At 47.0% G+C, this 12,053-nt stretch overlaps 1 protein-coding gene across 1 annotated transcript in view; it reads left to right on the top strand.

Annotated features, from left to right (window-relative positions):
* The window catches only part of LOC144808548 (uncharacterized), a 271,476-nt gene that overhangs the window by 63,871 nt on the left and 195,552 nt on the right, over positions 1-12,053 (top strand). The window contains exon 3 of the mRNA XM_078673646.1: positions 397-3,738. Within this exon, the coding sequence (XP_078529772.1) occupies positions 397-3,738 (3,342 nt within the window). The remainder of the gene's footprint in view (positions 1-396; positions 3,739-12,053) is intronic.

Here is a 12,053-nt window from a genome sequence, read left to right as displayed (position 1 = left end):
CCGCTCTGCCTCATCTCGTGGACTGACATGGTTTTGAACTTTAAATACTCGTTCTGTCCTTAAAGGCTCTGCCCCGTTGGGAAATTGTAAGTACAACTCCCACCTCCTTTCTATCAATAGAGCTTTCGCCAGAGGCCCTATCCCATTTATTGGTCCCACCCGCCTCTCTGCACAGAGCGCAAAACCCACAGAATGACTTGGAACTTGGTGGGATTTTCCCAACAGGTAAGGCTGCCTCTAACCGGAGTAAAAAACCTAAATCTGTGCATTGTTTACTGTCACTTAAAATTCATTAATGCTTTGTAGGCGTTGTTTGGGGGCCTCTTTCCTACTGAATATATGGTTAAAGGAAATGGGAACTTTTTACCATGTATTTTTTCTCTTTTGTCTGTTTAGGTGTTACGAACAGGAATGCTCTTGGAACGAAAGACTTTGAAGAGCCATCGGACCAGAGCCATGTGACTATAGAGGACAGAGAGCGGCTTGGAAGCCCCACTACCACGAGTGTGGCTGCGGCTCCAGAAGGAATCCAGTTGGGTGCAGACCGAGAAGAACCACTTGTTGAGAGCGTGGGGGTGACAGGAAGTGCTGTTACAAGGTTCGTCATTGTGAATTCTGAAGTTATACCATTGACCGAACACCGGGCAGAGTCCTGCCTCGTGGATCCACCTGAGCGTAGCAAGATAGAGAGCGGCGGGAACTCTGAGGTCCGAGTTGTGATAGCGGAGCCCGAGAAGAGAGAGAGCAACGACGAGTCTAAAGGAATGGGGAACATACTGGCACCAGAGAAAAATTCACAGATGGATGAAGGTGAGGATTGCTTTATTGTGAATCATGAACATGAGATGAGCAGAAATGAATCATCTGAGGTGGTTTGTGTCACGGTGGATACAAGCGATAGACCAAGACCTGAGGAAGGGCAGGATTGCTTTATCGTGAATCACCATGAATCTGAGAGGGGACCCAACCCTGAGAACTCGGGAGCACTGGATGTCAACCTGGAGCCGGAGAATAGATCAATGGCAGATGGAGGCGTCGCTTGCATTATTGTGGATCCTTCTGAGTGTCAAAGGAGTGAGAGTACAGGGAACGTGGAGGTGGTGTGTGTCACAGTGGAGCCAGAATCTAGCAACGGTGGGGATCGCATTGCCTCGACTCATTCCTCACAAGACATGAGAAGGAGCGCCAGGCCATTTGAAGCTTTGTGTACCACCGTGGATATTGAAGATCGGCCAAGGAGTGAAGAAGGTGTAGAATGCATTATCATGACTCACTCTGAGAAAGACAAGAGAGCAAGTATAGAGAGGCCTACGTCATCGTGTACCACCGTGGCACTAGAGGACGAGTCAAAAAGTGATGACGGTGTGGATTGCATTCTCATGCCTCACTCTGAACAAGACGGGAGTCGGAGTATGGATTGGTCGAAGACTGTGTGTGTCACCGTGGGGCCTGGAGATGGGTCAGCAAGTGAAGGAGGAGCAGACTGCAGTATCAGGAACCACTCTGACCAAGTCAGGAGAGAGGGTACAGAGAAGTCAAAGGTAATGCGTGCTGCAGTGGGGCCACGAGATTGGTCAAACACTGAAGAAGTACAGGATTGCTTTATCGTTAATCACCATGAATGTGAGGAGAAGATAGAGGTCTCCGAGGAAAGGTGTGGCACTGTGAAGCGTAAGCACGTGCCGAACCTTATGGAACAAGAGGGTTTATGTGCCGTAGAACAGCCTCAAAGTGAGGGTCGAGCAAACATGGAGAGCTCTGGGGCAGAAGGTGCGATAATGGTTGAAGATTCAGAGGATTGCATGATCATGGATCAACTTGAGCCTGACGCACAAAAAAGTAACAAGAGCTCCGAGAAGGCAGAGGTTGTGGCTGTGGATCCTGAAAGGCTGGTGGTTGTTGAACCAGAGAAAAGCTGTGCCAAGGGCTGGGCCGGGACTTCCAGGCAAGAGAGCTTCACGGCAGGGGGCGAGGCCGTGACATCTGAGGGCATGCAAAGGGATGGCAACAGGAAAGCAACATCTGAAGTAAATGTCTCTGACCCTTGGAGGCAAGAGATTGCTAGGAATTCGATGGAAGGGCTTGTGACTGGAAAACAACCGGCGCTATCAATGATTGTAGAGCGGGAGAAATACAGTGACATGGAAAACTCTGAGCATGAGATGAAAGAAAACGGCAAGAACTGTAAGGTTGGGTTTTTAACTATGAATCCAGAGAGTTCTTTGGAGGTTTTGGAGTGGAAAGCTTCCTGTGAACACAACACTGAACCTGGACTGAGGGACGAAAGTGGGTACTCCGTGGTACAATTTGTAGGTATAAAACCCGAGAGACAGTCCAAGGTTGATGGATGTTTAATGACTTCTGCTATAGGTCCTTCAGACAGTCAAGAGGACTCTGAGGTCCATAACAGAGGGCCTGTGACCATGAGATCTGAACATAACAGAGGTACTGAAGGAGTGGAGGATTCCTGTAAAATAAATAACCCAGAGCCTGAGAGGAAGGAGGTCAGCGCGACCTTGAAAGAAGAGCGTTTGACAAAGAATGATGTAAGGGAGAGGCCATATGCAAATAGTCACTCAGAAGTGGAATGTTCTGAGATTATTACAAACTCCACAGTCAGGTTTCTGAAACTGAAAGCAGAAAGTAAGAAAGCAACTAGTGATTGGGAGAAATCCTTTCTCATACGCCACCCTGAATCTGAGATCGGAGAGACCTTTGAGACTTGTGAGGCAGGATTTGTATCTCTGACGCCTGAGCGCACACAAGGGGTTGGGCCTGAGAGACCCCTGATCACTGCCGGCCACAATGAAGGGGCTGCAACTGTGAAGCCAGAGGATAGGCCAGTGGTTGTAGAACTGGGAACGGCTTGGATCATGGACCACTCTAAAGCTAAGCATGAGAATACTGAGAGCTGCCAGGTAGAATTTGGGACTCTCAAACCTGCGAGAATGACATCAGTTGAAATAAGGGAGCGGACATCTGGTAAGAGTCACAACGACCCTGCGAGGAGAACAAGCTCTGAGAACTTTAGGACAGGCGTTGCATCTGTAAAATCTGAGCGCATTGGAGGGTTTGAAAAATATGAAGATGACAACAGACCAGATAACATCTCACCAGATATGATAGAGATCATTAAGAAAGCTAGGGTCGAGGCTACAAACGTAAGGACTCCGGGTAGGCTAAGAAGTGAAGAACTAAACACTGAGAACCGTAATGGGAAATGTGAGACTATATCAAAGACTGAAGAGTGGGTGAGACCATACCTTAAGGATAATCTGCACTCTGAGCACAGAGCCGGCCTTGACAATCCCTGTCTTGAGTTTGCGGTACCCGAGGGTATGTCAGAGGCTGGAGCTGGGGCGAGTTCATCGACTCCGGATACCGAGCACTCAGATATGCTAGAAGATATCAAACAATATATGCACGTGGATCCTCAGGCAGAAGAGCAGAATTCCTTCTCCAGCGCAGGTTTTAGTTTAAATAAAAGACCGGCGTCTTTACCATATGGAGTCCGTTTACCCAGTGACATTACAAACCATTCCTTGCCCGGTGCAATCCATCCACCGTCTGAATCCCAAACTGAAAAGCAGTGTTTTGTCGTTGTGAACAATGAAATTATCCCGGTCACTGAAGCAGTAAGAGAGACTTATGACCGAGACGTCCCGTACTCTGAGAGGATGGAGAGCAGCAGTCGTTCTTCTTCGAATGAACCCGGCGTCTTCACTGCGGCAGCATCAGGTAGTACATCTTTCATGAGGAGAAACCTTGTTTTCACGCACAGATGCGCGCGCATGCACATATGCTGGTGTCTGTGTCTGGTCCTTGAGGGATGTTGTAGTAACGGGCGGTGGAGATACGCACATACGTACACACACATACATCCTGGGTTTATGAATTGGGTCAAAAAGTCTCAAGTTTCTCCTTTGAGCAGCTGGAGAGCACTTGATGCTAATTTGGCCACTTTCAGAATCAAGTAATCAATGCAGTACTGGATCCCAGGAGATGACGAATGATCAGTGGATCCATAGGGACGATCACTGCATCCAGAATGATAAGTGTATGCGGGTGGTGATCAGTGGATCATAGGACATAATTAGTGGATCCCATAATCTGAACAGTGGTTTCACTGAGAAAACTGTGAGATTCCCATGCGATTAGTGGGTCCCATAAGATTATTATAGATCCAGTGAGATTAGTTATGGATCCAGGAACCCATGGATCTGTGGAGATTATCAGTGGATTCAGGGAGATGAGTGGATCATCGCGTCACAGGATCCAGAGAGATCATGTGATCCACAGATCCAGGGAGATAATTGATAGATCCTTGGAGATGATTAATGGATCCAGGCAGATGGACAATAGATCAGAGTTTCAGATACGTGGAAGTGGAGGGTTTCCCTAATATAACGCGGCGGTGTGTCTTGTCGTAATAAACAAATACCTTTGGGCTGGAATTGACGGAGAACGAGGTGTCTGTGAGAAGGTGGAGGAGGTTAGAAAGCATTGTGTGGGATGCGGTGGATCATAAACCTACAGTATCTGATGGTTGTGGCTGGGAGGAGAGCTTGAATAAAGGAAAGCGAGGACTGTCCGAGTGCCGCCAGCATGCAGGTGGTAAGAGGAACTGAAAGAGGAGGTAATATCACAATGTCAGGGAGTGTAAAGAGGGAGTGGGAGTTCTCAGGACTAAACCTTGGCATATCGACCATCCTGGTTAAAGCGAAGATCATCAAGCGAGGGAGAATTAGCGCCTGGAAGAGAATAGGAGAGTGGTTTTATAGTGTAGTTCCTATATTCCTATATTCCCAATGGGCTCTGCGCATTGGAATAATATATCCTATAGATTTGATGTAGGATTTTTGTCTACTAGGTCTCTATCGAATATATTAGACTTAATTGTGAGTGCCAGCTAGCTCAGAGGTTACTAGAAACTTTCTCGAATAAACAAGAAGGTATCAGTTTCTGACAACCACATAAACATGACAACTTTGTTTCCCCAAGATAAAACTTATCTTCAGAGTCATGGAAACAATAGATAGATGTTTTACTCAGTCATTCGTGCATGCTTCGTTTCACCAGAGGTGCAGAGAAAATAGAGAGACAGGCGTTTTCAATAAAAAGTATTTATTGAACAGTCTTCTTTCTCATGCCGAAGAAATGAACTGCTACAATCGTAATACTGGCTGTAAAGTTTAATGCGTACAGCAAGAAGAGTATTATAAAGTAATACTGTAAAAGCATGGTATGGTTTCTAAGCTATAAAATACATACATAAATAACAATGACTAAAAGTACTCAACTGGTGTTTCTAAAATACGCCTACCCCGATGTACCTAACCTAGGTCTAGTACGAGGGAATAAGTAAGTGAGGTGTAGCATAGGTTTAGTATTCTTTGCCAAGAATCTATCCAAGATTTCTCTTAGGGTCTAATCAGCTCCGTACCTTGGTTTAGAATGAAGGAGGTCTGGTATCTCTCTCTCAGGACTCGATTTCCCAACACCCCGCAAGGGGAGCTTGGAAACACTGGAGCTGGATTTCTCGACAAGAGAAAAGACAGCGTCTCTCTCTGTGTGTCTGCTTCCTTCGGCACTTGCTGAGGCGAGATGCGTTGGGCAAGTAGATAGTAGATAGTCGAACTGCTCCAAACCACCGTGTGTCTGGGCAAGTGTGGGCATATTTATACCTTGAAGGTGCAGAGTTTGACGTAAGGTTGGACATAATAACGTCATGAAAGAGTCTCAGTTCTTTGAAAACTCCATGAGGTCTTGGACAAATCAATATTCAAGCAAGGGAAAGAAAGTCCCTGACTGCTGAAGGCGAGTTTTCCAAGCAATCATTGTGGATTTTCGGAACTAGTGGAAGTAGCCATGCCGTATTTGGACTGCATGACCTATGTCTAAATATGGTTATGATTTCTATGCCTATATAAGGATAGGGTGATTTATACCTATATAAGGGCATGAATCGGGAAAATTACACTAGGGTCCTAAAATGCTATACAACAGTTTGAATGATTTACCTGTCAGGCGTAGGTGGCGTTGGTCACAGGCGTGGTTAGATGCTAGATTGTGCTGTATGCGGGACAGAATGGATTGGCCTTCGTTACCGTATACTCGGTGATGTCTAGTTAACGTAAACGCTCACTGATGCAGAGTATGTGGCAGGTTCCAGCTGTGCCAGTGTATGCCAGTTAACATAACCACTGATTGCTGGGCTTCTGATGTCTGCGAAGAGTATTGTTATGCCGCCTCACTAACACTTTGGGCTTTGGTTTGGATTAAATGAGGAGGGTTTTCAGAATTCTGAAAGAATTTCCTAAGTACTTTGTGGAAGTTACCAAAATGTTCCAGGAAGACTGACATGGATATTTACACTTACCTACTGCGTCAGCATTGATAAACGCAAACATGTTAACCATGGTTTAACCCCTTACGCGCAGTGTTAATTCTCCTGCCGGGAGAATTAACGAGTGGGCGGGATTCGGACCACCCTGCAGGGACCCGCACCTTGGACGGGCCCCTTGGACATGTCCTTTGGACAGGCTCCTTTGAGATGCCCCTTGGACAGGCCCCTTGGACACGCTCCTTGGACGCACCCCTTGAGCACGCCCATTGGACGGGCCCCTTGGACAGGCTCCTTGGACAGACCCCTTGGACACGCTCCTTGGACAGGCCCCTTGGACAAGCTCCTTGGACGCACCCCTTGAGCACGCCCATTGGACGGGCCCCTTGGACAGGCTCCTTGGACACACCCCTTGGACGGGCCCCTTGGACATGCTCCTTGGACAGGCCCCTTGGACACGCTCCTTGGACGGGCCCCTTGAGCACGCCCATTGGACGGGCCCCTTGGACAGGCTCCTTGGACACGCCCCTTGGACGGGCCCCTTGGGCGGGCCCCTTGAACAGGCTCCTTTGAGTGGCCCCTTGGACAGGCTCCTTGGAAAGGCTCCTTAGACACACACCATAGGCATGCCCCTTGGACACGCCCCCCCATGGCCACGCCCCCTTCGTCACGCCCCTTGGACAGGTCACTTCCAGGAGCGGTCGCTCATTATCCTGAGGCCTGTCCACGTTTGATGTACACATGGCCACCCATCCCAGGGCACTCGTTCAGTGTCGAGCCCCAGTGGTGATATCAGTGCCAAGGAGCGCCTTATAAAGATAATGAAGAGAACAAGTGTGCCACTGGGCACGTCACAAGTGTGCCACTGGGCACGTCACAAGTGTGCCACTGGGCACGTCACAAGTGTGCCACTGGGCACGTCACAAGTGTGCCACAGGGCACGTCACAAGTGTGGCACCTGGCACGTCACGCTGATTGTTTGGTTGTCCCCAGGGCCGACCAAACCAGTCACGCACACACTCCCTTTTCTCCATACCATAGATGCCTGTGTGGTCAGCCTGCTAATCACAACGCTGCCATTGCAGCGTTGTGATTGACTTAGACGAGGGGAGGGAGGCTGCCTGCTTCCTGTGAGATAGATAATTCAAATTCAAAATATTAACACAACACCTAGCCAATAATCCTAAGTGTGCGACATTTTAGTTCTGATCATTTTTACTTGTATACATGTTTTTTTTCTTTTTTGAAAAAGTGCGAAAAGAGAGAGACACTGTCATGAAGTACATTCAACACCATCAATACAAAAACATATACATAATACAAGTACCAACGAATGAAAACATTGAAAAAAACATATTCATAAAGACACCATATATATATATATATGCCCCTTAGACAGGCTCCTTGGACAGGCTCCGTTGACTCTACGCTGGAACGCGAATTATATGGGGGTTAGCAGAAATGCAGTTTAATCAATCCTCCCCTGCTAATTAGACCCTTACAAAAATACATTTTCCAGTGTAGTAGACAGGCAGGCCCTCATAATCTACTTACAAGGCCGCTTGTTGGTTTACTTGATATTAGGACTGGTGCCCCATAAATGTAATATTTGGAGGCATCGCCCCCCTTTTTAGGTCTCGGCATCGAGACCTATTGTCGCCGAGTTCGCTCTCAAGGGAGACAGAGCGGTGCACCAGCCGACCAGGGTCTGTGGACGCGCACACACACAGGCAGGCACGCGCCGCGAACACACACACACACACGCGCACACACACACCCTCGCTCTCTGCCCACTCCCTCTCTGCCGCCCCCCCCTACCCCCACTCACCCTCCGCAGCGGGTCAGTCACGGCAGCAGGCAGACTCGGTGTCTTCTCCGGCGATCTTCCGCTGATGTGCACGCCCACGCTGCATCTCGTGCGCGCCCACCACGCTGTTTCGAGCCCGTTGATCCTCAGCTTGTTAGTAATTCTTCCTGTTGCCCGGTGGCCTCTTAGTGATTTAACCTCTCCTCGTCTAGGCGTTTTGTCACTTGTTACCGGATTCTTGTGAATGCAGTGGTCAGCTTTTGTTCTAGTTCGGCTCAGTGTGCAAGCACAGGCTGCTGCTGAAGATACTCAAAAGCTGACTTTCCTGCGGCCAGCGTCGCAGTTTCACCCTCCCCAGAGCCGTTTCAGTGTCGGGCTTTGCCCAGTATTATTTTTCGGGAGCAGTGTGTGATAATGTAACCCTTCTTGAATGGTGTTTCTGGCGACGATGCCTCGTTGCGTTGCAGCTGACTGAGGCGGCTCTATTGCCGCGAGCTCACAGGTGCACCTTTGTGCCAGATCGGCGCGCGCTGGCAGGGGGCACGGAGCAGATGACGGGGCTGGCGCGTGGACATGTTTCCGGCCTGGCTTTCGGGAGACTTTGTACACCTTGCAGTGGTGTGTTTTTGCAATTACATGGTTTGAGTTTAATGTTGTTTGGCTGGCGTCATGTTTTCCACCTGTAAACGCCCCCCTTTCTCGCCCCACCCCCTTTCAGTGCAAGACTGCAAAGGGCCGGTTCTATAGGTGTTCTTTATACTCTTGGTAGTAGTTCCATGACGACGCTTTTAATTGTATAGTTGAAATTTGTTGTGTGTGTGAAAAAATATATATAATGGGAATTTTTCTCAGGGAGGCATAGTTTTTTTGTGGTTTTTTGGGGGGGGAAGGGGTCCAGTTGAGCCTCCGCCCCCAACCAAGGCTTTAAATAAAGGACCAGGTACAAGCATCCGTGGAGCAGCGTGATCATGGCAAGGGATGGTAGACGTTTGTTTTCGTCACTGTCGATGGATTACAAGACATGCCTGTGTGGGGATGCTCTGAACCAGCAATCGCTGATAAAGCCGAAGCAGGTGAAGGTCTGAGTTTTGAGTAAGCCATGACCCGAGTTAAACATCTCCCGGATACTTATGGAAATGTTCTGTACGTTGACTGTTGTCCACTTGTTTTGTCGCGTGCCTGCGTGCAAATGCTTGGTTTGCGAAGTCATTCTGTAAATTTGTTTGCGTTCTGAAGATTCTAATGCATGTTTTGAAAATTCTAACTTGTTATCTTTGGCCTTGAAATGCTGACCAGCGTCGCATAACATCACAGAATTTCCTCAGTTTGCAAAACAGATGGTTAGGTCACCTGTGGGTTAGGTCACCTATGCAGGGTTATAAGGGCTGTAAGAATCACACGTTTAAATCCAACACAGCATTTCCCCCCTCCTTTTATTTATTAATTTTTGTGGCTTAGGGCGACCCTACACCTCGTGCTAAAAAGATTGTTGCTTACCTCTTTCTTACCTGCATATAATTTGCTTTATAGCAGATTGCCAATATGCTCTGCTCTCAAAAAAAGAATTCAATCTCAAATGTATCCATCAACATCGCAAACAGAAGTTTGAGTTTCGGTGTAGCCCCTTCAGTGTGTGCTTTAAACCACTCCTGCCCTGCCAGAATTTCCAGTCTGATTAATACTTGCTGTATTGAGATGGTTCTGTAAGAATATGACTATACTTATTTATTTTTTACTTCTGTCAGTAAATGCCCATAATTAATACATATTGGCAAGCAGGAAATTGCTGGTGTCCTTTGATTGCGGCGCTTAAAAGTTTGTGATCATAAAATTGAGGCTAGACCGGAAGTTTCCGTTGTGGCGATAAGGTAAAATCTGCCAGTCTAGTCCAAGCCGAGTAGTATGGAGGTAGTTTCTGATGAGGCGACTCAACCCTGAAGTAACACCCAACTTTTTCAGCTCCTCGACACGTGTAGCTGTAAACGGTAAAGTTGCCAAAAGATTACAAAAAAGATAACCAGGCACGTTGGTCACATGAAGTCTGCATCTTCAGCGTTGGTTGGAACTTTAAAATGGTCAAGAGGTGAATCTGGCTGTGGAGAGCTCAAGCTGGCTATATATCGAAAGGTTTGTTGTGCATTTTTTCATTGTAAGATCCTTACTGTTGGGTGTATTTCAAAAATGCATTGCACCTTTTTAGCCTAGAAATGCAGTGACTGTTCTTCCTCTGCTCTGCTGCATGCTTTGCACCATGGTTGTAATAGGGCAGATTTGTGCTGCCCCCTAAGATAAGAGTTGTAGTTGCATGTTCTGTTCTTTTGAGTGTCATCAGTGACCTGTCTAGAGTGCCGTGTCCTTGCCCAGGCTAGAGCGCAGTGTTCTTGCCATCAGCCTGTGTCTCTGGTTTTGGGTGCCTGTGCTCTGCATCCTATGCTCCTATGCTACCTACAAGAAGCATGTGCTAGAATTGCCAAGGAAATTTCAGATAATTATGTATGGTTTCTTTTTAGCCATTTTTGTAGTGGGTGGGGAGTTTGAGCTAAACTTCGATTACAGTGAAATACCCTTTACTCTTAGTGGGGATGCATTTTTTCAAATATATTTATATCTTGGGGGGGGGGGTTCAAATTAGATTGTGCAGGTATTTGACATTTGATAAATCAGTAAGCTCATGGTTGTTTAATTTGTGAACAACAGTTGTGTATTGGTTTCAAAGTATTTTAACTGCCAACCAAAACACTGCACATCAAAATGTTTGTAGCGTTCTCCACCATTTGTGCGATGGGGTGAGTGGCTTGGGGCAAGTTCTTCCATAGTTCTTTAGACTCTGTAAGACTTGAGAGGTCTTTCTCAAGGTTTGATGGGGTGCATGGTCCAGCAGCTCCACATCCTCCCATGAAGTGGTATTAAGACTCCAAGAATGCATTGCCAGATCCTGGCAATCCTGGACACTTGGTCCAGGATCTCATTGGTTGTGACGTATGAAACAGAACTCCAAGACACTAGCACTTTCACATCCTCTGCCATTTAGTCTTCTCGCTCAACAAAACAGCATCCCTGAACGTGTGCAGCTCTCTGATGTACCTACACCAGCACATACATAGAAGTTTGATAGTCATTATTTTACTGGTGTTTTGTAGGTTTTAGACCTACTGTATATATCCCATAAAGAATCACCTTTGTGCCTTTCAAAGTACTCATGTGTTTATATATACCTGTATGTGGTTGCCATTGTTGACTGTACATTTATGACACTTCAGTCCATGTTGTACTTGTAATTTATGCAGTAAAAGCGAATAACTTTGCTAACCGGTGGGTATAAAGTGGGTTTTGGCTCCTTCCAGAGGAATACTTCTCTCTTGTCTTATGCGGAGTACTTGCATTGCAGTACATGAGACTATTTTACATCCAGAAAGTACACTGACTCATCACACATTAAATTCTTTCTCTCAAATGCACCGTATACAGAAAGCTTTCGCATTGCATTTTTTTCACTGCAGCCGGCTCTATTTCATGGTTTAGTCAGAACTCAAAATCCAAGACAGGCCTATTGAATTTGACAGTGCTTGTCTTGCCTTCTGCCCCCTGATTGCACTTGTTTTTCTTGCCTTCTGCCCCCTGATTGCACTCGTTTTTCTTGCCTCTGCCACCCTGACGGATCGTTTCGAACTGTAAACTTAGTTGATAGCATCTGTGCATTAAAGGTGTGTTAGCGGCACTATGTGAAACCAAGTGCATGAGAAAGAAGCGCATTCGAGGCGCGATCTGCATTGTACTTGAAATGCGTACAGGGAGAAACTCTCCACAGGCTGCATTTAAGACTCGTGGCCTTTTGAGCCCGCTGACTGCTTCATATCTGGTGCTCTGCGTTTAAGACTGGTCGTGAAGTTAATTGAACTGCTG

Source organism: Lissotriton helveticus, chromosome 1_1 (genome assembly GCF_964261635.1).
Source record: "Lissotriton helveticus chromosome 1_1, aLisHel1.1, whole genome shotgun sequence".
Lineage (NCBI taxonomy): Eukaryota > Metazoa > Chordata > Amphibia > Caudata > Salamandridae > Lissotriton > Lissotriton helveticus.
Note: the sequence above shows the minus strand (reverse complement) of the source record. Positions and strands in the feature narration are given on the sequence as shown.